This window comes from Pempheris klunzingeri, chromosome 17 (genome assembly GCF_042242105.1).
Source record: "Pempheris klunzingeri isolate RE-2024b chromosome 17, fPemKlu1.hap1, whole genome shotgun sequence".
Taxonomy (NCBI): Eukaryota; Metazoa; Chordata; class Actinopteri; order Acropomatiformes; family Pempheridae; genus Pempheris; species Pempheris klunzingeri.
In genome coordinates, this window is record NC_092028.1 from 20,477,280 (window position 1) to 20,502,275 (window position 24,996).

At 42.4% G+C, this 24,996-nt stretch overlaps 1 protein-coding gene across 1 annotated transcript; it reads right to left on the reverse strand.

Moving 5' to 3' along the window:
• Nucleotides 1–4,163: 4,163 nt before the first annotated feature.
• On the reverse strand, nucleotides 4,164–24,996 carry baiap3 (BAI1 associated protein 3). The gene is made up of 33 exons (XM_070848263.1): nucleotides 24,863–24,996; nucleotides 18,354–18,441; nucleotides 17,444–17,527; nucleotides 17,149–17,256; nucleotides 16,609–16,668; nucleotides 15,520–15,586; nucleotides 14,659–14,872; nucleotides 14,388–14,432; nucleotides 13,742–13,819; nucleotides 12,990–13,095; nucleotides 12,713–12,820; nucleotides 12,530–12,622; nucleotides 12,104–12,207; nucleotides 11,893–12,010; nucleotides 11,584–11,708; nucleotides 9,649–9,739; nucleotides 9,332–9,388; nucleotides 9,114–9,211; nucleotides 8,949–9,000; nucleotides 8,695–8,846; nucleotides 8,449–8,572; nucleotides 8,103–8,243; nucleotides 7,869–7,964; nucleotides 7,379–7,594; nucleotides 7,076–7,144; nucleotides 6,902–6,981; nucleotides 6,148–6,256; nucleotides 5,605–5,676; nucleotides 5,429–5,512; nucleotides 4,985–5,105; nucleotides 4,746–4,869; nucleotides 4,460–4,665; nucleotides 4,164–4,267 (listed from the first exon to the last, which is right to left on the reverse strand). Exons 1-33 carry the CDS (start codon nucleotides 24,994–24,996, stop codon nucleotides 4,164–4,166), a joined length of 3,528 nt encoding a protein of 1,175 aa, XP_070704364.1.

Here is a 24,996-nt window from a genome sequence, read left to right on the forward strand (position 1 = left end):
AAGGAAAGACAGGCAGACGGCGCTGAGGGTAGGGACGTGGGAGGTTGGCTGGAAGGATACTGTTGGGAAGACAAACAGGCGACATTTCTTCACACTAAATACTCCTGCTGCATGGAAGAATCGGCAGGTGCATGAAAAAATCCACTTGTTCGTTTAGAAATACTTGAAAGTATTATTCATATATCCATGCAGCACATCTAAACGCTTTAAACTCATGTCAGTGAAGATCAAATTTAAATACAATCTTTATTCAAGGTCATAGACATCTCCCAAAGGTATAATCCAGTAAACAGCAACACAGGCATTTACAATTCAAGGACAAATAATTCACTTTTACAATAACAAATTGAACGTGTTTTGCCTCTTGAAGATATGTTTCACCAACTGTTGCCTTTTAATTCGGATGACGAACCAAACACTCGTTTCAACAACATTTCTATATCAGTGCATTGAATAAAATATGTCCATGTCAGTGCTGATGGTCATGAAACTAAACTAATATATATGATATTCTGTAAATTCACAGTCGGATAATCTTTGCCATATTTCCAAACTGGGTACTGAGGCCTTGAAACTTTAGCTTTTTAAAAAAGAAATGATGGACAGCAAAACTACAGTCTTTTATAAAAGTAACTTCTCAGAACATTAATACCATGATAATACTATCGACTTCACTGAACATTAGACTGAAAATACCTTATCTGAATTTGAACGTCAACCGAATAAATCAATTTACTTGACTAATACTGAGCAGATCGCCTGTCTAAGGGCAACATAAGGACGTCTACGATACTCTGACTGAACATTGACATTGAATTGTATTTAATGGGAAAAGATGCCGTGCTTTCCTCACATAAAGACAAATCTGGAAAAGATTTTTTCATTTAAAACAGTCCCTGTTTAATATCATTTAACTTCCAACACTGTTATATAAATATGTCAATAACATTATTTCTACCATTATAAATGTCATTATATAATAGTGGCTTTATTTGACTACATAATGCTAAAGTGAGGTTGCATGTTTTGTGTAAACATCTGGCCAGAGTACCTGGTTTTAAAATAATACAGAAAAAATATAATTGCCTCACTGAAAATTAAGAATATTTCAGGTAATAGACCGATTAACTATTCATATATCATACTGAAGTCCTTTAGTTTTAATTATGACAGGTGATATTAATCTACTAACAATGAAAGAGTTTAATAGCATTGCACATAAACGCAAACGCTGCCCTCAATGTGTTAAAAACCAAAAATGAAACATAAAGGCATTTGCTGTTCAGACGGACTGAAAGGATTCCTCGCTCCTGCTAAGTAAGGCAGTCTTCTTGAACACCTGAACAATCCCTGTAACGCAACACACTCTCCAGGCATAGATGTGGTTTTTGCGTGCTCATCCTCACGACTCCACAGGTAACCACAAAGCACTACACAAGCAGCTACTGTTAAGTTACATCACTATCAAAATGCTGTCGGTGTGAAAGATTTGGTGCTAAGTTCTTGGCGCTTGCTACAGTGTTTCTGTTCTACACATCTGTTGATAGTTTGTGATCCTGTTGTCTGGTCATGAAGCTAAGCCTCGCCGGTAAAAGTGCCAAATTTAAGCTCACAACACTGCAAAACATCCTACAGGCCTGAACTGTGTATTCTTAAAAGTGTTTCTTAAAGGCTTGAATATTTTTTTGGCTCCAATTTTACGTATTTTGGGATTGGAATTGAGAAGAAGGGTACAAAGAACTTTTGGAATTGGTCCAGCAGATCACCTCAGTCTAGCAGCCAAGAAAGGGCGATAAACGTGCTGTGATGGCTGTGATGCAAGTACGTCCGCTAAAAGTGCTTACTTACGACCACTTCCTAAAGTTTTTGTCATTTTGAAGCCAAAATATTTAAAAACAGGCCCCAGGCTTAACAATACAGGAGTTCTCCTTCAATATGTAATAAACTCAGCGTCACCTTACCTGTTTTTTGTTTTGCATTCTTCTTAATGCTCTTACATGTTTAACAGTTGTAAACTTTCAGCTACATTTGTGACGGTTAGGAACAGTTTGCTGGACAGGAATGAATCCTAACTCATATCTAAAGTGGCCTTTTCAAGCACATTAATTCTCAGACATGGTTCAGAACAGTCCAACATTAAACCTCTAGTTTGGCAGATCTGCAGACTGTTCCAAGTACTTTTATGATTCCATTGTTTCCATGTTTTTAAGCTTTAGTGACCAGATTAACCTCATTAGTGAGAGTAGACTTACTACAATAACACTGGCTCACTAAGTCATCGCTACTAGAGTAAAATGTAGACTACTCTATCATTAAGCTGTGACCATAATTTGTGCTTTTAACATTCTGTTTAGTAATGTTTCAATTGCATAACAATATCATATTCTCCACTAGATGATAGTCGGATAGTCTGATCCGTATTTCTTCTGTAAAATAGCTTTGGAGGACTGGTGAGAGTTGGAGTTGAATTCTGCCCATGGGGATCTTACCCCTGAAGTATAATTATGCCACTGCACAGGTTCATTATGCTTTTCCTCTCTCTTACCTCAAGAGACTGAGCCCCACACTGAGACACAAGCTCAAAACGTGGTCTTTGCAGAAGGCCTCTTCTGCGCCTGCATCGATTTAAAGTTGGGATAACAAAGCCTTTGCCACGTTTAATGGCTGTTTCCAGAGCTTTCTGTATGCTACATGAGCTCATTAACTGCAGTTAGCTGGATTTCTCCCAATAAATGTTTTTGAAGCGCTACCATCTGGACAGAAGGCCACACACTGTGCCACACACTGTTATCTTTGGGGACTTCAGGGTGTGTTTTCTCACTTTCAATTATCAGGCGTCAGGGTCTCCTGGTGTATCCCAATAAACATGAAAGTATGAATTGTTCTGAATACAGCTTGTGCTATATAACATTCAACTTGTTGATTTGGTTTCTGTTCTTGTTTACACAGTAGTTAGTGTAATACTGTAGTGGAGGTAAGTGTAAAGTGGTTGTTCACTTCACTTCACTTTTCAGTACCACACAAAATCTAGTCAACATTTCTGAGAAAGTAGAGAGTTGAGTTGTGGTGTTGATCCTCTCATGATGACATCCAAACAATGCTTTTTATTTTATTGAGCTCCTGCAGAGCTGCACGATTAAGTTTCATTACGCATCATCAAGTTAACATACGGACTAGTAGCTCATTTATCGTAAAGGTGACAACACTTAGATTAAACGAAGCTGCACAAATGTCAGTTATTTCCTTTTCAGTTCTCTAAATGAACCAGTTCATTGTTCAGCACATTTCCCTCTTTTGCACGTGTCTTTAGGGCGCTGCTGCCGTAAATCTGTCACAAATATGTCTAGCAGAGATGTTGACTCACTGGTGTCAGACAGCAAGGAGAGTTTAAAGAATTGGTTTCTGGCCTGTTCGATGACCCATCAGGAGCTTTGTGAAGAGCAATCTGAAAAGCTGAATGAACCTATGTGTGCCTCCGGGGAGTGTTTGGCTGCTTCCCCGTCCCCACTGCTCATCTGTCTGACTGGCCTTAAAACACCAAGTCTCAAAAGCACAATTCCCCAAAGCTATGTCTTCATGATTTCCTTCATGACATTGGTACTTTTATTTATAACTGTTTGTTGGTAAGCCACTGTATGATCAGGGAAACCAATGTGGGTTCAAGCTTTCACATCCCAAACGGGCTGTCATCCACAATGTCCACGGAGAATGTGAAAAGTCTCGATACCTGTAAAACTCTCCTGGAACTAATGAGCATATCTGAGGTATAGATTTAGACTTTGACTGGATACTATTGGATATGTAAGCTACTTCCACAAAATAGTTCTTAAATGTTAAATCTATCATATCAAAGATCATACAACAAAGATAACAATTACCTCATTACAAAAAATATAGACTAGTAACATTTAGGATCAACTATCTATTCAATTCTAAAATATAGTTTAACTGAGACAGCATAGGGTTGCACAGTGACAGGATGTTCATCTCCCAGTTAGAAAACAGCGAGAAGCTTCACTGTTTCTTTTTTTTTCTTTTCATTTTGGTATAATTACTGACAAACAAGAACATTGTTGTAAAATATTGTAAACATCGTACCAGTACAAAAGCACATGTTGCAAGACGTGGTCAGAAAACACCAACACAGGCGGCACTGACAGCTTTTACTCCTCCTCCATCGACTTCTCAATCTCCTTCAGCCTGCGGACAAACTCCTGAGCCTCCCTGTCTCCGATGCGAGCGTCCAGCATCCTCATGATTGGCTTCTCTGGGGGGGTGGGAGAGCAAACAGATGAGAGTAGTTCCTACACCTGACACAAATATCTCCAGATTGAATGGCTTTTCATGCTGTATTGGAGAAGTAATTGGAAACCCAGACCAACACCCTCTGGTCTCCCAAGAAGTCAATATTATGTTTGTGTAAAACAAAAAGATTGATACAGCCTGGAGCTACACGGACCACTGGGTTTACTGCGAGACAGGTGGAGAATTATGGGCTGGACGCTCTTCCCGGCTGGTGAGGCGTTTGGTCTCCCCGGCCAGCAGAAGTCACTGAGAGGAGCCACGGCTTCTCCGGCGAAGTCGTTGGTGGAAAGCCAGTCATAGTCCATCACAGTGAAGGTCAAACAGGCAAACCTGTGTCTGTACTGTTCTGGACTGACATGGCTGGACGACACAGGACACAAAGAAGTCAGATTTAGTTTTATGCACAAATAAGGAGAGCAAGAAAGGGAAACAGCACTCACAAGTAAAAGAGCTCGTCGAATACTGGGTGCAGAGTCTTAAGTTTCACTTGGGTGCGCTGACTCTTGGCCATAGGGAACAGGTGGTGAGGACAGAGCTCCACTATGACAAAGGGGTCACTCAGACCTGAGGAAGACCACATAGATAGATAGATATATAGATATTGTATCGTTACAGCAGAATAAAGGGCTTAACTTAACAATTTAAAACCTGTATTTTGTTCTGACTGGTGCAGTTTTACCGTTAGCGTCCAGTGCAATGATGTCTGCAGCGTGCAGAATCTCCACAGTCAGTCTCTGCTCTGGAGCGTCATAGTAGCACTTCACACTGATCCGACCATAACGGGTATGTTTGAGTGTTTTCTGAAACATTAAGCATCCTCACTGAATATCATTATAATCAGTGCGTACACTGAAATAATATCATAATATAATGTGAAGTAACAATTCATTTGGAAAGAAAGAATTCATGGTGAAAGAATTCTTCTTCTCCTTTAAAGAATTATTTTTATAACAGCACCAAAAAAAAATCTCACAGCATCTTGTTTTTCAAGACTCAAGACGAATGCAGATTTGCACTCTTGAGGCAAAAACAACAAAGAGAAAGTGTTGTGCTCTCCAATTAAGGCACCTCTGTCTATTCTAGGACTAAAACATAGATGTGAGCCTGGTGAATTGAAACACACCTGGTGGGAAATCTTCTCCAGATAGTACTGTTCAATCAGCTCAAAGGAGGAACATTTATTCAGCCTGAGCTCCTCATCCAGGACCTAAAGCAGCAGGAGTACGGAGAGGATAAACAACACGTTGGGCAGGAGGACACACAGAAAATCCTCAAAAATCTAACTGGAACGACTCCTACCTTGTAGTCCCCACTTTTCATGTCTTCTAGGGAAAGACCCTCTCCCTTTACATGGAAGAAGTGCAACAGCGTCTAAAGAGTTTGAGCACAAAAAATACACCATATAACTTACGAGCTAGGAGTCATCACATGCATCCCCAAGAGGCATCGTGAAGCTCACACAAACAGCATGAAACCTCTAGCAGGCAAACTCCAAATCTGTCTGCCAAACTCCAAACTGGGCCCAGTTACAGCATGCCATGACTTTTCATGCAAATGTGTCACATCCCCTGCCAGCGGGTTAAATTGGCATTAGAAATACAGTAGCGGCCATATTGTCATTCATGAGGGAACTCACATTGCTGCTGATCTCCTTCACAGTGACTTCATAAATATCTAATGTATGCTAATGATTGCATGACAACAAGCATAGCGAGTAAATTACAGGAAGATGCTAACAGCAGAGATGAAAATCTATTTAGGCGTGTTTTTAAGCAGGCCACTACGACAGACTGGAAATATCGATATGAGAGTATTGTGTGATAAAATGCAGCAATCACTGACCTCCACTGTGTACTGGAAGCGGTTGTAGAACTCCACCTGAACCCCTCTGTTTTCTGCAACGGCATCCAGGATCATCCGCAGCAGCAGCTCCCACATGCTTTGGAGAACTCTACAGGGCGGCAGACACGACGAGACACCCACACGACTGAGCGTTTACCAGATCTTCCAATTACACCCCTGTTCCCTCACTTAGCCTGATTAATTTATTGTTCAAGTTGTAATGCAAAACATGTCTGAGGAGTATAATTATTATTGCAAAAACTTATTTAGAGAAGAGAACTGGAGGTACAAAGACATGAATTTCAAAGTCAAGTTCCACAAAAGTCAGTTTTGTGTGTGCTGGCGTTCGTCCTGGTTCACAAGTCAAACATATGCCGATGATGTAGTGTTTTATGTGTATGCAAAAGACAGACCAGAGACTGGACATGAGCCATCTGCTAAAGTGCAGCCTTTGTCAAGCTCTTTCATCATGCCTCCGAAAGAAATAATTACTACCACAGGGAGGATTCTATACATAGTGGCTTTTATGGTTTGTTTGCTAGGCTTGCTCTATGTGTTGTTGTCGTCCATGTTGGGAATTCTGTACCAAATGTTTTCTTTATACTTTATCATTAGCTGCACAGGCACACCAGATGTGAAATGCAATTAGGCAGAATGTGACTCAGAATAGGTATTCAGAGTAATTTGTATTTTTGCTATCGCTCTACCTATTGTCTCTAAGTCCTATTCATAGTGAGGAGGAGATACTGATTACCTGGTCAGGTTCTCCTTCACGAGGTTTTCAGTGAGGATGACCATAGTGTCTTGTAAGTACTTCATGAGAGGGGACACAGCCTGGAAGAACGCCACATTAACACAAAGGACATAAGTGCTGTGGACGCCACTGATATAAGAATGGCTGCTGTAGAAAACCACAACTCGGCCTTACGTCGTCATTGTTGATGGAGTCTGGAGACAGACTGATGTGCTGGATGTACCTCCGCAGCTCAGGCAGCATCTGCACAGACACATTCACTCACACATGTGCAAACGTAGAAAAGTATATGCACACGCAGCTGCTTGTAAAAGCCTCACAATGCCAAGGTTAGTCCATTCCCTTTATAGCAGCAAAATTACCAACAGTGGAGTTGCAAGGTTTTCACTTGCAGTGGCACATTGCTATTTATGTGTACTCTGTTTCATACTCTCAAGTGTAGCTGACCTGCAGGCATTCATGCTCTGTGTACGGCACCTTGTCAGTGAGCAGCGTGATGAGACGCTTGGCTTCTCTCTGCAGGTCCAGGTCCATGTTAAACAGCTGCCCATTGAGAGCCTTGTAAACCTGCTCCTTCCCCTCCACCCCACAGGACTCCTCCATGGCCCGCTCCACACCCTGCCAGTCCAGGTCACGAGGCAGGTGACCCAGGAAAACACGCACGTGCTCTGTGTTGTTCAGAGCGATGCAGAGCTAGCAGAAAGCCAGGAGGAGCAGAAGAGGAGAAACAGGGTGGAGGTGGAGAAACAAAGAAGGAAAAGAAGCAGGGCTACAGAGAAGTGGAGGGGCGGAATGCAAGTGTAAATGACTGACGACAAGAGGCAACTGCTTTTTTTTTTTTTTTTTTAGTGCAAACATATTTGATCTGTTGCTGAGCCCTTTGTGTTGCCAGGGAGAACACTTGCTGACATTTACTTCCCACGTCATTGTGTGCCCTCCCCCAGTTCTGTCTTGCTACAGGCGTTACCTGCACTGTGAAGCTCTTGTGGTCTCGGCCCAGCTGGTTCCTCTCAATCTTGCGCGTTATCATCTCTGAGTAGCACACAGCCTCACTGCAGAAATTCTGTGACAGATAAAATACCAGTCCTGTGCGGTGAAGTTCTCGGGTTTGATTTTGACCCTAAGTCTTTTATTAAATCCTGGGTGTGCGTCTACGATGTGCTCGGTGTGAGTGTGGCAAAAGTGGAGGTGAAATACTCACGTCTGTCAGTCGAGTGATGAAGATGAAGGCCCCCGCAGAGTCTGGCCAGGCTAGCTGGAGCCAGATCTCGCGTACCTGGCTGAAGCATGTTGTCACTTCCACAGCGGAGGAGCTGTGCTTGGCCTGCTGCACCGGCTCCAGCTGCTCACAAAGTACACAGAAGCACAACATGAAACAGTTAACATGCATTCATTTACAATTCTTAAAAGTTCAGTAATAGATTACTTAAATCCCTTATTTAGCATTGTGCATGTGCAGCACATCACAGCCACTACAGCTCATTCGCTGCCCGTTCTCTGCAGCTGAGGTGATCTACTGGACCACTTCCTACAGTGTTGGCTCTCACCTTGTCTGTTTCCACGGCTTTACGAATTCTGTCACAGGATCTGTCGTGAACGATCTGCAGCCACTTATGAATGGAGGATTTGAACCAGTTGTGAAAGCCAGTCAAGGCCAACATTTTAGTGTCCCTGTCAGAGAAATACAACAGATTTCTTTATTAATATCAAACCTGAAGAAAAGGTCTCATGTCCTTGCTGACATTCAACCACAGGTTATATGAATGATCATTAGAGTTGAACTGGTGACCAACTTGAGAGGAAGAAACTCCCGAAAGCCTTTGAGGATTTTCAAGGACATGAAGAGCTCAAAGATGGTCTCTCCCATGGTCTGAGTCAGTCTGGAGCTCTCCTGCTCCAGAGTCCCACAAACCCGCTCCATCGCTACGTTTACATCATCAGCTACCTGCAGGATGAAGGGATTCGACCGCGTTCAAGCACCTGTGTCATAGTCAGCGACAGCAACACGCACAGACGCCCTTATGTGGCTTCATTTTCACTGGCATACCTGCTTCTCCAACTGTCTGTACGAAATACTGAAGAAATCGACTTTAACTGCACTGTGAGAATAAAAAAAAAGAAATGAAATGGAATCAATGCAAATCAATATCTCTTTTCCAAGCAGCACAACGTTTCTACATTACTTTCTTCTACTTTCAGCACTGATATCCACCTGTAGAAGAGTTTGTTGTAGATGTTCTGGGCTCTCTGCACGTCTGCACACGCAGCATCAACCACCTGGACCAGCTTCTTCAGCTGCTCCTCCAGAGTCTACATTATCAATACCCAATGAACAACATCCTGCATCTCAACTGTCACACCACAGCCAGTACAATTATGAGATGTATTGATTTCTATCAATAGGACTTCTGTTAATCATTGCAAACTTACACCTTCCTCTGGTTTATATCGCGCAATTAAGCTCTCGTACCACTCCGCACTTCCCTTCTGTTGAGATAATTACACAAATTAAACAGAGGATTATGGTCAAGGCCCTGTGGAGAATTCAGCATCTACATTCAGCTTTTCTCCCTAAAGCACAACATATGCTTTCTTAAAGCTCGCAGTGTTTAATACATTTACAACAACATGAAACGCCTGCTGGCATACATGCACAGCTCAGCACCTTTAATGATCAAAGACTCCACTTCATGGGCTTATTGTGAAACATGTGTGTTTTGTATTGCACTTTTAATGCTCAATATTACCTTGACAGCAGTAGTGATGTCCAAATGCAGTTCATTTCGAAGAGGACATACAGTCTTAAACGCCCGCATGTTTTGCATGTAGCCAATCCCCCTGGCGTACACAAACAGGAAAAAGTCATTTACAATGCAAAACTTCTGTCAGGCCACATTATGCTGCTTCCTATGGAAGCCCTGAGAGAAAAACGAGAGAAAGAAATCTGCTGATCCTTTTTACAAGTCTGATCTGAGTTGATTTCTCACTTGTGTTTATTGAGTTAAAAACAGGTGAAATAACTTCTGCCAGTAAGATGAACAACCTCTTCCAGATGAGATGATTCGCAATGTTTGAAAAACCTGCTTTATTGACAGTTTTCTGCCGTCATTGATCCGCCCACCCCCCACTGAAGGCTGCAGGTCATCAACAGCTGCTTCAGTCCGACATCACAGAGCTAAAAGCATTCAACGAGGCTGAAAACAAGCTTTACCTCATCTGATCATGACCACATTTTAGACAAATACTGACATCCACCGAAAAATTTGGTCTTGTTTTAAACCAGAGCATTTGATGATTAATTCCATAACCGATATGTTCTGATCCACTGAAATTACACTCAGCACAACATGAATAGATCCCTGTTTCCGTATACAGTGCATACAGCTTGAGTCTAAAATTAGAAACACACCAGGGGGGACAAATGTTCTAATAAAAAACGTTCAAACAACAAAGAAAGAAAGAAATATCTGGTATAGTAAAGCAAAGACCGTCTGGTGGAGATCTGCACTCTGCTGGACGCACCTATCACCTGTTCTTAAGTCAAACTACTGTGAGAGAAAACAATGCAGACAAGCAACATTGTTTTTTCTCATTTTTCTCTCGGGGCTTCCATAGTTTCACATTACACACTGACACTATTCTTAGAATCAAATAAGCACAAAAGCTACAATCTCACTAAATTCGTTCCACTCTTGTATGCAAGGATCCTGTATTATCTATGCAGGAGCTTTACTTTAACTGTTAGGTGAGTCACTGTGTGTGTGTGTGTGTGTGTGTGTGTGAGGTGTTGAAAAGATCTCCCTCGGGTGTTGATCACTGGGCAGAGCTGGATTTCTTACAGGGGAAGTTTCTATTAAAAACAGTCTCCTCCAAATTAGTAATTAGCTGATTTTACTGGCTGACATTTATAAGGACCAGACTCCCACCTAGTTTGGTGCATTTCTCTGCTCTGACTTCCTTGTTTGTGCAGAGGTAACTCAAAGCTGAGGTCAAAGGGTTGTGATCTCTGCAACACCGTCTAGACTGTCATCACATTTAGTGCAGATACCCACGGTCGTCCATGGATTGTTTCTGATGATTTTATGGACACCTGAGTTCCTCCTTGGCCAACACATTGGTCGACGACAATGTGTTTAAAAATTAATGCCTGGATTTCCATGAAACTCACTGCGGATATTCATGTTCTCCAAAGGATGGATGCTTATGATTTGGTGATTTCCTCGAACTAAAAGCTGCACATGTACACAACATCTACATCTACGTCTTAATCTATAAACTCTTAGTTTGCTGTGCAGACTTCAATGACTGTATGGCCCTCGTACCAGTATGCATGACAGGACTTGCTCACTGATTGTACTGGTGGAATGGAAGCATAATATCATATATGGAATAATACAAGTTATGTAGGGTAAAAATATGGCAGCAATATGTGGATGCAAATAAAAACTCAGGTTTTATTCAACAAACTTTGAGGCCCGGAGTTGTTGTTTAACACTTTATATGAGTTATGAGCAATGATTAAGATATTTCTGTTTGAGTGAGGAGCCCAACATGCTTCCTCCACAGAGTGTGACTGACTGGTTGAAGTCTCTCTGGGACTGTTGGGCTGAGAGGCTGAGCATGTGTCTGGTATGGTGGCACAGGCGAGTGCATGACGTAATGTGATGGCAGTGTGACTTTACCTCAGCATAAGCTCGTAGCGTGTAATGGCGGCAGCGCTGGTGCAGGGGAAAACCTGACGCATGTTCTTCATCAGACACAGGCAGTGCTCTGTGTACAGCCTGAAGCTGTCTGACAGCTGCCTCTCCTGGACACAGGAAGGGCCCTCAGTTATAGCTTCAAGTACACTGGCTGTGAGACATTTTTGGCTGAACCAAAAACCTCGATGAATGTCAGTGAAGGGCTGAGCTAATGAGGTGACTGTTTCCAGATGATGAAAGGTTTCTTTGTTTTTTTTTTTTCTAATGAGAGGCTGATGGCAGAGAACCTACCAGGTCTCCCCTCACGGCGACAGGGTCCCACTCTGCATCGATGGTCCTCAGGAGGCGCAGCAGCAGGGAGTAGCACACCCTCTGGGTCCGATGGTGGCTGCTGTAGCACTGCCAGCGTCTGTGCTCAAAAAAAACAAAACATGCACCTTTTTACCTGATGCTAAAGCTTTCGTGTCTGATTTGATCGATTTCATTCCTCCATAACACTCACATAATGGCCTGTTGGAGGGGTGAGAGATCAGTTTGCACAGCATGGTGAGTCAGTACGGTCCAAGCTGGAGGGCAAACCTGCCCGTTCCAGTTGTACGGCTCTCGCTAGAATTACATGCGGTAGATTGTCATGTCATTTCAATCATACTTTGACAATTTTGTCATCAAAAACACCTTTTTTTTTTCAAACCAGTTCACCCACATTGCCTGGAGCGTCTGTCTGTCTGCAGTTATAAAAAAATGTTCTTTCTGTCATTTCAAAACATGTAAGTCACATCCGTAGTGGAATTACTCATGGAGTCTTTGATTAAACGGACGAAAAACAATGAAAAAAAGAACTGAAATAAAATCTGTTGCATGAGAATACGTCACTGCCAAAAACCACAATGGCTTCATTGCTTTGGATAAATATCTGGAGGGAACTCACCTTAACATGAGCGTGTTCATACTCCACAATCTGACTCAGCAGTTTCTTGTGTATAGAGATATTGGAGTCTTTCTTAGACAAAGCTGTGTCTCTCTGAGAGAAATGAAAGAGTATTAAGAGTTGTAATTCTTCACGTCCTACACATGCAGGATGCAGAGTGAATCACAGTTGTACCGTACACACCTGGATGGTGAAGAGCTTTAATATCAGGTGGCATTCTCCCTGGACTTTAGACGTACTCGATCGAGGCTCCAGCTTAAACCAGGTGTCATAGCCAACGACGGGGATCTCCTGCCAGAAGGAAACCAGATTTACGGCACTGACACACTTCCAGGGAAATCCGTCACGCCGTATCCTTCAGGGGAGAATCTATTTGTGGCTGCGCTTGATTTGTCACTGTAGCTCCACGGCTCCGACTAGCCACAGCTTCTTTTTGAACTTTTGCGCTTTGAACACTCACATTCAAAGGAATGTTGATGCATCCGAGGAAGTCATCAGCGTTCTCCTCAGAGCCTGATGATGCAGACCCGTTGGCACGCACCGACTTGGCTATCTGCTTAAAATACCTGACAGGGAAATGCAAGTGCAAGGAAAAGGGGGTTGATTATCACAGGTTGAATTGTACTACGAACGCTTTAATTCAACAGTTTTCATTTGAAGGGATTTAGCTACTGCTTTGCTCCAGTGTGGTTTACAATTAGAGTATCGTAGGAACAGCTTTAGCTCCTAATGAAAGGAGGCTGTTTGTTTTTTTTTGATCAAATTGCACATTCCCACCACAGGATTACAACCCTTTGGTCCCTTGGTTAGGATTGACATTCCTGGGCTTTCAGTTTATTACTCTCTCCACGGCCACGGCTGAACTCTGGGTGTTCTCTGTGAGCGCAGCTTTATTGGCACTGAGCTTTTCTGTATGTCAGTCTTTCTTTAAGGTCAGTGGACAAATGATCCCCTGATATTAGCAAGCAGGTTGGTGTCAGTATTTTTCACCTAATGTAGATTACTTTTGGCTTAATTCAAATGAAAATGACCCTCTGATAAGAGGTTGAGTGACTCATCTATCCACTACCACAATGCCAGCAGGATGAATCAGCTAATAAACAACAATAATAATAATAAACTGACTTATATGAATGTTTCTTACATTAGATATAGATAGACACAGTTACATCATTATCTTCACTGCATTATTGATAACATAGTTTCTCCAACCTTCCCATTCCTCGAAGGCCACTGACTTCATTGAGTTTTTTACAGGCCTCAGCAACAGACACGTCATCGTCATGATCCCTGCAGAAAAGAGGATCATTCAGAGGCTGTTGAAACCTCTCATCTCCTGCAAGAACACGTTTCATCATCTTTGCACAACAACAGACAGAAGGAAGAGAGGTGAGCGAGATCTACAATCAACACCCAGCGTAAGAAAAGCAAGACTCGACTTTTATTTCAGTCAAGAGTCTCTTAACAGGGCTTGGACCAAAGTGGGTGGGGGGGTTAAAGGATAACAGCAGTATTTTAAACATGGGCCCTCTTCTATCACCCAAAAGAACAGTAATTTTACACAGAGTTGCTGCTTTATCGCTTTTTGTGTTATTGTGTGGCACCTTAAAGGATGCGACAAAACACTTAACTGTGCTGTAACACACAATAACACAAACAAACTAACTGATCGAGGCAGCAGTGAACCAACCGCTCCACTTACTGCTGACCTACAAAGTAAAATGACTGTTGGTAATGGTGCAATACGACGGCTGTTTCTGGTTAAACAAGAAAGGTTCTTCCAGGTCTGTCTCACTGGAGTTCTCCTTTAATTTGACTCAATATTCTCTCTGAAGGACATCACGGACACTAATCTTACCATATGTCAAGATGTAAGAGGTCATTGTAGACATCATCTATTTCACTGTGAAAAAAAGCAGGAAAATCATTAGTTTTATTATCATCAGTAAATAGTGACAATCAGCACCTCCGTCCTTCAGTGACCCTTCCACACAGATGACAATGTGCTGCACTGGTCACATAACTAACAGCTCTGGTTGTTAGTGTGAAACAAATGAACCTGTGAATCTTACATAACTGTCATATCACCATGTCCGGACCTCTGATGAAGGTTACGCTGCTGTACTCACAACACAAAGTGCTCGTCCCACACCGGGTTCAGAGTCTCTGGCTTGACTTCGGTCACCTGGATGCACCTGGCAGGTAACACCTCCTTGGTGCTGGAGCGTTTCTCCAGCTTCTCCTTTCTCTTCCTGAAGCTGAACTTTCTTTCCTTCTTTTCCTCCATCTCCCGCGGGCTCTGACCCACCAGGATTCCCAGCATGCAGTAGGGGTCGCTGTACCCTGGCAGGCCGCAGGGTGACATGCAGAAAAGGTTAACGCACGTGTGAATCTTTTTATATCACCCCGATGATGCTGTCACAGCAGCAGGAAGAGGGAATCACACTCGTGATTATAATCAGTGTTGTGTTTTGGTTAAGTGTTCGCATTGGAAAGTAAAGCCCCTGTGCTCGAGGGAGGTGTCACTGAGAGACTGCTTTTTATTCATCTTTTACATATTTAATCAAGCAGTTATTATAATTTCATTGATTTCATTCATCGCTGCATGAATAGATAGTGAGAGGGAAATGGAAAACCCAGTAATTCCCCATTTGCAGGTTTTTATTCTGACTCCTGACTCTGAGCTGATATTCTGAAATTGTACTTCTTTAATTTCATTGTAACGCCACAAAAACTTGTGAGGAGGTTGGACAGATTTCTACCCATCATGCAGTGCATCATCACTGCTGTGCAGGCCCCACTTATCTTAAACACCCCCACTGCCGTGATGTGCTGAAAACTATCTAGCAGGAGCTGAATCGCTTGACAATTTATTGGGTGAGTGCCGTGAAAAGCTTTTCAGTTCCATATTGTCGCTGGATGAGACCCAATTCACAGAAGTGCTTTGTTTCCTCAAAGAGAATGATTATTTAATGTTCGAGATGTCTCACCATTTGCATCCTTGGCCATCAGATTCTTTGCTTTCATAACAGAAACTCTCAAGGAAAAATTGGCTCGCTGTGAAAATAAGAAATGTGGTGTCTCAGAAAGAAACTATGACAAAAGAAGGTCATGCATTTGGAACATTACAGCGTGTTTGCTTTCTTTAACTCTCCTCTATCTCCATTTTAAACAAACATCAGCATGCACTGTCGGGTAAGAATGTAACAAATCAATTCTTCTATGCTTCATCAGGTATCTAATACAGCGGCTATGGGAATCATGAGGTAGAACAATTCAATGTTCCAGCAGAGGCAAAATAACCGGAGAGAGAATTCAAAATGTTTTCTTCTCTGATCTCGACATTTCTGGCCGTCTATCATGAGGGCTCACAGTTCTTCACGGAGGCATCTGAAAGGTCCCCGGCAGTCAAGTAAAGCAAATTCACACCAAACGGGGCTTTTAAGGAGTTACAGGTCTCACTCGTCTCTAAGGACATCGGTGCACTGCGACTCTCCAGGACATGTTTTCGCTTTATTATTAAAAAATATCAGTAAATGCACTAAAACACCACCTGTGGCTGCACAGCTGAGGATTCAGTGATGACTCTAAATGTGCACTTTGTGACCACTGAGGAGTTCATTCTATTACTTAGGAAGATAATGATGTTTTAGCACATTTCCAACAAGTCACACACTGTTACGAACCAAAGGTGTTACATGTTGGATATCTTTTCCTACTGTTCCAGCCACCAGGTGATGTAATGTGACAATATATTCTCTTACAGACTCTTTAAAATTAAATAATCTTAAGTCATGTGGTACGTTTCGACATTATTCATTGTTCTATATCTTTGAAACTGTGATGATGCCTCCGTTCTGTTTTACATCTACAGGACACAAAATGTTAAACTTGAAGTTTCTAAACCTGGAAATTAAAACGTTTCACAACATATTCCAAACAGCAAACAATGTAATGATATTACGTCAGAAAATGTTTTCCCTTTCAGCAGAGAAAACACATTCAGCAGCACAGTACAGCTGAGGGAAGCTGTTGCATGACTATATTTGTATGGACAAGGACTGTGTGAAGTGCATCACCTTGGATTCTTGAACTTTTTGGAGAATGATTTCATGTTCCTCCTCGCCCATATCAAACACCTTGAAGAGATGATCAGAGGGTAGAAAAGGTTTTTACTTATGCAAAGGAAACCTGAATGCACATTCTAGAAACAGTTTCTTGTGTCTGAACAGATGAAAAGCGTATTTTTATAAAGCTGCTACGACACTGATGAAATTCCTTCATAAAATACCTGATTCAGTCAGAGCCCCGAGCTAGAAAAATGCAACACGCATTAAAAGAAGACCGAGATAAAAGAGGCTAGAATCCCGAGCAGGGCGTCATCTGAATGGATGTAATATCACAGCTGAATCTCAGTACACAGTGTGACTGGGCTTTGATGTTTAATCAGGTTTGAGCCAAGAGCATCTGCTCGGATTCTTAGAGCCTGTGCACAACAAATAACAGCCTCTGTGAGAGTGTTATTAACTGTGTTACTAGATAGATAGATAGATAGATAGATAGATAGATAGATAGATAGATAGATAGATAGATAGATAGATAGATAGATAGATAGATACCTTCAGGAGGTAAGCGAACAGCTCTTCGTCACTTTTCACATGCTCTGATGAAGGCACTCCCACCCGGTTGACCACCGTGTACACAGCTTCCTCATAAAGCAGGTCCAGCTACAGGAAAACACGCTCCACTTAATAACAAGCCTTAAAATATGTTTCTTTGCCCACATGCTCTCTGCTCTGCTACACATCAAAAGCAAGGAGCGTGGATAAAGCCTCGGCAGCGTTCTGTTGGAGTGACTTTTGAAATGTGACCCCTGCTGAAATAGGATGAAAACAGAGAACTTTGCTGACACACCTCCGTCCTGCTGATTCTCTCTGGGATGAAGGACTGGTCCACGTGCTCCTGAGGCGGCGGCACCGTGCAGGGACCTTTTTGGCACTGTGAGGGGACAGAAACACAAAACCTGCCTTTGTTTAGGCTGTGACTAGCTGGAGTGAGGAGACGCTGAGGCCACTTGGGATATTATTGACCCTAAATCATCACTAGGAAAAATAATGAAAACCTGCTGGAGGGAGAAACTTGTTTGGACCGCTAACATCTAAAAGTTAGGAAGGGTCCCAACATGATGGTGATGATGATCACATGTCAAAAAGGACTGGTTTCTAGTCTTTATTAGGCATTTTATTTTCTAAGCTTAAGTATTAAGTAAGTAAAAGTATTTATGTAAAATATCTGAAAAGTAACTAATAATTATAGCTGTCAAATAAATGTACTGAAGCAATAACACAGTATTTTAGCCACTTTATCAACAGTGCACTGACCAAAATAAGACTCTTTCCATCCACAACAAGGTAAACAGACCATTGGAATTTCAGTTCTCAGAGGATAATATTATGTCTTGCCAATTACGACACATACTGTGGATGTTCCTCATGTTTTGACGATGACTCTTTTGCTTTTTGCTGCTTTTGTTACTCCCCTGTCTTACAGCAACGTGTACATGGAGACATCAGTGGCTCTCAGCAAAGATGTTAATAGGGCATCATTGCCTTGTTAGCACTGGCAGCAGGAGGAGCTGAGCGCTGCCATCGACAGCAGCTTGTCACAGCTGAGCCTCCAGTCTTCTGAGCACCCCGGGCCTTCTGTCTACAAACGTCATACTGGCCACAGCGGTGGGCTGAAAGACAGCGCTGAGGCCTACACGCTACAGGAACGTGCTTCAACTGTGCAACAGACGGAAAGGTGAAAGTTGGGCGGGGGTTACCTCAGCCTGGGCGGCCCGCAGCATGTTCTCCTGTTTCTGAAGGATGGCATTGACACGCTCAAAAAACTCCAAACTCTCCTCAGAAATCCTGCCAAGAAGAGGACACAGATTGGTGATTCATCTCTAAAACAGAGATGAAATACTTGGAAAATATGTAAATTTTGACGAGAAAAGTGAGTATGCATTATGGTAAACAGATGCCTCATCTCGTAAGCCTGACAGAATGTGTGGGTCGTACTAAAAAAAAAACAAAGTAGGACTCAGTGACACTGGCGGGATCACGCTGCTTGCAAATAACGATGATCTGTTCCCTTTACATGTTGAACTACTGAACTGCTGCGCTCCATCTCCTGCAGTTCAGCTCCTTATTAGCTATCAAACAGCGTCTTATCTCGTGCTCTTAAAAAGAAAAGCAGGCGTGGACCAAAGCGCTCAGTAAACCAACATGTCTGCACTCTGCATGAACCATGTTAATCTACTATGATGAGCAGGGCTGAGTGCAAAATGCAAATGATGTTTTCTGTTTCCTCCAGGTGTGACTGAATCCCGTCGGCCCCAGTTGTCATGGTGATACGGGCATACTCTGGGAGGGAGTAGCTCGCTGAACACCTTGGGAATCCCCTCCACCACCATCACACCAATCTCCCCCCGCCCCTTCCCTCCCAAATCTCTCACCGGGCCTCTTCCGCCCAGCCAGTATGGAAATCACCGGCTCAGGCAGCAGCTCCGATGTGAGGCGTTTCAGAGCTGTTGGGATTAGCCATACTGTCTGCCCGCATCTCCTCATCCCCTCACCCCTCCCAGCCTCTGTCTCCTTCCTCGTCTCTCAGCCGAGCCCCCCCACCCCTTCACATTATACAGAGGAGCCTTCCATAGAGACCCTGTCACGCTCCTTTATTAGCATCATTGCATCACAGCAGGCATGTGGCAGCCCATCCCAGCACCCACTGACTCTCGCCATGGTGGGGGAGCGGATGGCAAACCCCTGAGGTATTGATGAGGACTAATGGCAGCCATGCTGGGAGAGTTGGTCAGGTTCACCAGTAAAACTTCAAAGGTGGATTCACTTAAAACGGTTATATATCTATATTTCTTAATCAATGCCAGACTGTAAAATACAGTGTATTCGGCCAAAAGGATCCTCTATTAACTAAAATTATAGCCCACCGCAGTTTTAATTAAGTCATGCATGCTTGGTAAAAGCTAATGACTGACTAACTAATGATTATTTTCATTAACAAAATAGAGGATAATGTTCATCACAACTTCACAATGTCTGACCAATAATCCAAAAAACCCAAAGATATTCAGTTTAATACTGTAACAACCGTTTTAGATGCTTGAAATAGTGACTCTTCAGCATTTTAACTTAGACGAAGTCACTTATCTGCTAACTTTAGTTTCCGCTGTGCTCAGTAAGCCCTTTGTTTTTACAAAAAGATGGAGTTCATCAGCATTGCAACAATAAATCAGCCTTACAGATGTGTGTTGTTATTCTTATCTGAGTCCCCTCAGTCAGTGTTTGAAAGCTGGAGACTACAAACCGAGTCTAAAAACTGTAACTGCTCCACAAACAAATCCTGTTGGTGTTTACCTTCGCACATACAGCACAAACAAGCTTCATTCCACCGAAACACTTCACTTTAGTTACGAGACACTCAATTCTCTCCACATCCATCTTCAACCGTCCAGGGCCTCTGTGTCTCCAGAAATCTGTCCCATCCTCTGTCAAGCAGACAGCTTGTTGATTTGTCCAGAGAGTCTGGGATCTTTTGTTGTGAGCTTCGGGACGACGTGTTTATGAGCAGAAATAATGCCCAAATGATGCAAATCCAGTCGAGTCTGATTAGATACATCTAAAAAAAAGTGATGCTGATGTCTTTCAACCTTTCTCTCTCTCTCTCACACACACACACACACACACCACCAGAATAACTGATTTGATGTTGCTAGGAAACAGGCCCCTTTTTTTTTTTTACTGTCATTTTATTCTAATTTATTTTCAGAATTCATTCAATTATGTTCTCCTGTCTGGAGAGCAAATCAGAAGGAAAACATAAATGAAAACATGGGACTCTCTGAGCTTCTTCTATCTGTGGGAATACGCCTTTAAAACATGACTAATACGGGAGTGTGAGGTAACTTCAACACAACATGGCAGAGTAATTGATAGTGAAGACAGCACTGTTGTCTGCAGCATGAAAGGCAATGTGACGTCTGTATGCATTCTAATAAAATAATCAGATTTGTTTTATCCGATTCATCGGTTGTCAGAGCATGATGTCGGCCTGCGGCTACTCTCAGGACCAGAGATCTCCATAACGAGGATCCCCCTCCACGACACACACAGGACTGTTTGTTTTGCTCTAATTACACGTTTCATTAAGCAACAAAACATTACAGGTGAAAGGACTCTAATGTGGAGATACGACTGCAACCACACCTCTCCATTCACTAACCTGTGAAGTCTCCCAGCTCTAGTCGGTAACACACTTATTTCCAACTTTGGTCGCCTTGCTCGCTTCTCAGTTTTTCCATCCTCACTGTCCGGCTGAATAGAGGATTTCACTTATTTTAAAACAGGTACAAGGCGACTGTAACTTAAAGCTCTACTAACTCTACTAACTCTACTAACTTATGTTCCTTATATTTTATTCACCAAAGAATATAGTGGTGTACAGTATCACTGGATCAACAGACTGACCTGAGGGGTTGTGAGATGATTCATGGGTTTGGACAGTTTTACCTCTTCAAGCTTCTAGCTGTTATTCAAATGTCACAGTCTGAGATGTTCATATTCAGTCGAACCATTCAAATCTCAAATTTTCGGACTTCACCACTTTTGCAGACTGAGTGCGGAGGGCCGTCTACACCCACAGTCCATTCAGTCCACCACTGACTTCTGTGTGAGTGATGTTAGTTAAACTCTGACCTTCTACCTTAGCTACCTTTTAAAAAACACTAAATTATACAGCATCAGCTGTGGACGGGCCGGAGAGATCAGGATGCCGTTGAGAGACAGGATCACATGGTTGGTTGTGGTGTTTTTGTGTATTTTATTAACAATAAAAAAAAGAATAGACTAAAACCAGCCCCCCACGCTTTGAACACATTGTATGTCTGTCAATAATTACTGTTATTTCATGCGCACTAGCGGCTTCCACTGAATGTCATTCTAAATTCATTGTGCTATTCTGCATTAATTCACAGCTCTTTTTGACAGACTCATGAAACCAGCTCACATGGAGGTAAAACCATAATTTGCTCCACTGAATTAAAAAGTTCACCTCCAATGTGCCAGGCTCTGCTCCGAGCTCAGACTGTACTACTGGGTCAACAACTGTGGACGGAGCAGCCCAAATCCACCCGGCCTCATTTGCAAATTCTCAATTAAAGTGAGGGCGCAGGCAGGCAGGCAGGCAGGCAGGCAGGCAGGCAGGCAGGCAGCAGTCTGAATGGATAACAGAGATCAACAGCCTGCCTCTAATGATGAGCACTCTGGGTGTGTGCACGGCTGAGGCTCAGGGGGGAGGCTGCAGCACCAGGGAGCTGGCATGGGAAATGAGAAGAAGGTGAGATACTGAAGGTTCAAATCACTCTTTAATGAAGAACATAAATAGGGTCTTCCCGGAGAAGACTTTACATCGCATTAAGATATAATTAAAAATACTAATCCAATAAAGCATATAGAGACAGCATCGTGCATGAGCTTTAAATAAAATCTGATAAAAATGTGATCCGAATGCTTCATTTGCAGATTTAGCGTCCAGAATTGATCAGTGTGCAACACAGCATCTGGTGTTACCTTCTATATTAAGAATGGACGTGTTTGGCACTTTCGATCAGTGCTGCAGGGGCTGTGGCATCGTGGGAGACCACACACCTCTTTTTTTTTGGGGCCTTACTTTACATTAGGAGTGCTGCCAGAAGATGGTGAGGATGACAATCAGATATTGCTATTGAGAGTCTAGTTGCTGAAAAATAATAATGATAATCACAGTCTCTTAGCGGAGGCTGCGGCCCCCCACGGTAACACAGCGGAAGGAGAAGGTTAAGGATGTTTACTACATGCAAACTGTTTTATACGGGCTGTGCATGGAAAACATAGCTGCAAAGTTCCAATCATTTCATTTTTCCAATTAATGCGAACAATCCATGTGGATTTCTTTACTACTTATATGTATATCAGTCCATATTTCCATATATTCACTCCCTGAAGACACGTGACTGTACTGTACGACTGCACTGTGAAAAGGAAATAAAAAGAAATTCAAGAAAAGAGAAAACAGACACGGGCGTCATTACAAGTATAAGTTCACATCGTGGCAGCAGCCTGTGTTTAGGTTGCTATAGAAACCCCAGGTTCATACTACTACTTTTGGATTCAGATGAAGCTTCAAAACAAGAGCAGGGAAAAAAATCTGATGACGGATTTTACCTGTGTCACTTTATTTGTTGCTATGAGGCAGGCAAGAGGAAATGTTCAAAAAAAGAGGAAGAGATCAGACAAGATCAAGACAGAGAATCAACTAAGCTCCCGTTTCCCCCGTCGCCCCCCCCACCCCCCAAGAACACAGATCTGTCGAGCTAATGGTAACACAACATTAATCAGGACGAGAGAAACCTACAAAACAAAACAGAAAAAACAAAAAGAATAGAAGAACAATACATAAATACAGTACATAAAGCAGATTATACACATACACAGAAAGCATATCCATATATACATACATGTACACATACACACATACAGTGTACAGCATATAGACAGACTACATAGAAATACAGATACAGATACAAATACATACAAACACACAGTTGACAACAAATCAGCACACAGATCAACAGGTTGTGTCTCGTAAATAAACGTTTAGTTTGATATTTCAGTTTTTTTTTTGAGTAACGTGATGATAAATGTGTGATAAAATGCAAATACGGTAGAAAAGAATAGTGTTTTATGCCTTTTATCTTCATATGCTCACATCTTCGTATCAGCTGAGATCTTAGGTTTGGACCACGTGGATCTGTCCGGTGAGTTGCACTTAAAAGATTAATTGTTGTTTAGTCTATAAAATGTCCAAAAATGAAAAACATCTCTTGCAATTTTCCAATGCCCAAGGTAGCATCTCCAGATTGCTTCATTTGTCTGATCAACAGCCCAAAACAAACAAAGCAAACAAAGATATTCAATTTATTATCATTTAAATGAGGAAAGGCAGCATTTTCTTCCAGCAATTTTGCCGAAAAGTGACTGGAAATTGATTTTCTAAATAGCTGCAGACTCATTTTCTTTTGACTGACTAATCGTTAACTCTACTCCTATATGCCATTTCAATGATAAAGTAAATGATCCAATATGTTTTCCCTTATTGGCTCTTCACATATGAGACATCTAAGTTAGCGTGTCACATCTGGAAGCCTCACTTTTGTCTTTCATCAGGAAAAAAAGTGTTCGGCTTGTAGCAAAAGTGGTTTCTTTCTTTCTTCCCGCCATAAAGCCAGATGGTATAAATAATGTTATGAATGTATGCATGTGAGTGAGCGTCTGTGACGTACTGTTCACACACACACACACACACACACACACGAACTCACACACAAATCACATACATACATAAACTAAAATGATGTCATTTGCTCTCCTGATTTATGATGCAACAGGACGTCTTATGCCAGCAGTAAAAACAGCAGTGTGCTGCATTATGGCGCCCTAATATGTTGAAGGAGACGTGTAGCCATCAGAGCCATGTGGCGTAAACTGACATACAAGAAAGCAGCATTTGTGATCCCAGTCAGAGCCTGACTGTGCATGTAATAGTGTGGTTGATGTGTCCTTGGGGGGGGGGGGGGAGCGGCAGCTTGTGCACGGCCCGCTCACAGCAAGTCGCAACTCTGGAATAAATCCAAACCGCATTAAAACACTCTGTTGACAAGAGATGATGACCTGTGGCTTCAGCTGGACAACAAACGAATAACAGACATGAATTATTGCTCATGAGCGTACGCCGCCGTTTTGGAAAGCCTGTCATTATCTTTCTGCATTATACTAACTGCAATTCAGTTTTCCCTAAAAAAAGACTCTCATTATCGAAGCAATTTCTTGTTATAAATAGAGACAAGTAAATATTAACTGTAGCAAGAAACTATGTTTCTAGAAACAGGAATATATCAGTAATCTGCCTTCTGACTTCTGAAGAGCCGAATCTGTCACAAAATCCTGTTTCTAATATCATAAGACACTAAGTTCAGGCCGCATACTTCATGATGCCGTGGGATTCAAATTTTCAGCATCGTGAAATTTTCATCAGATAAACTCTGAATGACAGTAAAGTAAAAGGAGCTGTGAAACCCCGGGAAAATTATTAATAACATGCTGAATAAAACAAACATTAAGTGTCCGCAAACCTCTATGAAGGCCACATGCGTGAAAAGCCCTCATGATACGCAGAATCCGGCTACAGTATTTGAAGCTGCGTGTAAGCACGGCTGTCTGCACACCAGTGTCTCACCTGCGAGGTAAGGGGTCAGGACAGTGGGTGAGGGGGCTGCTGGCGGCGGGCGGCGACTCCCTGCGGCTCCTCAGCGACTGGCTCCTCTGCACCTGCCTCAGCACACTACTCTTCAGGTCCAGCAGCGTCGTCAT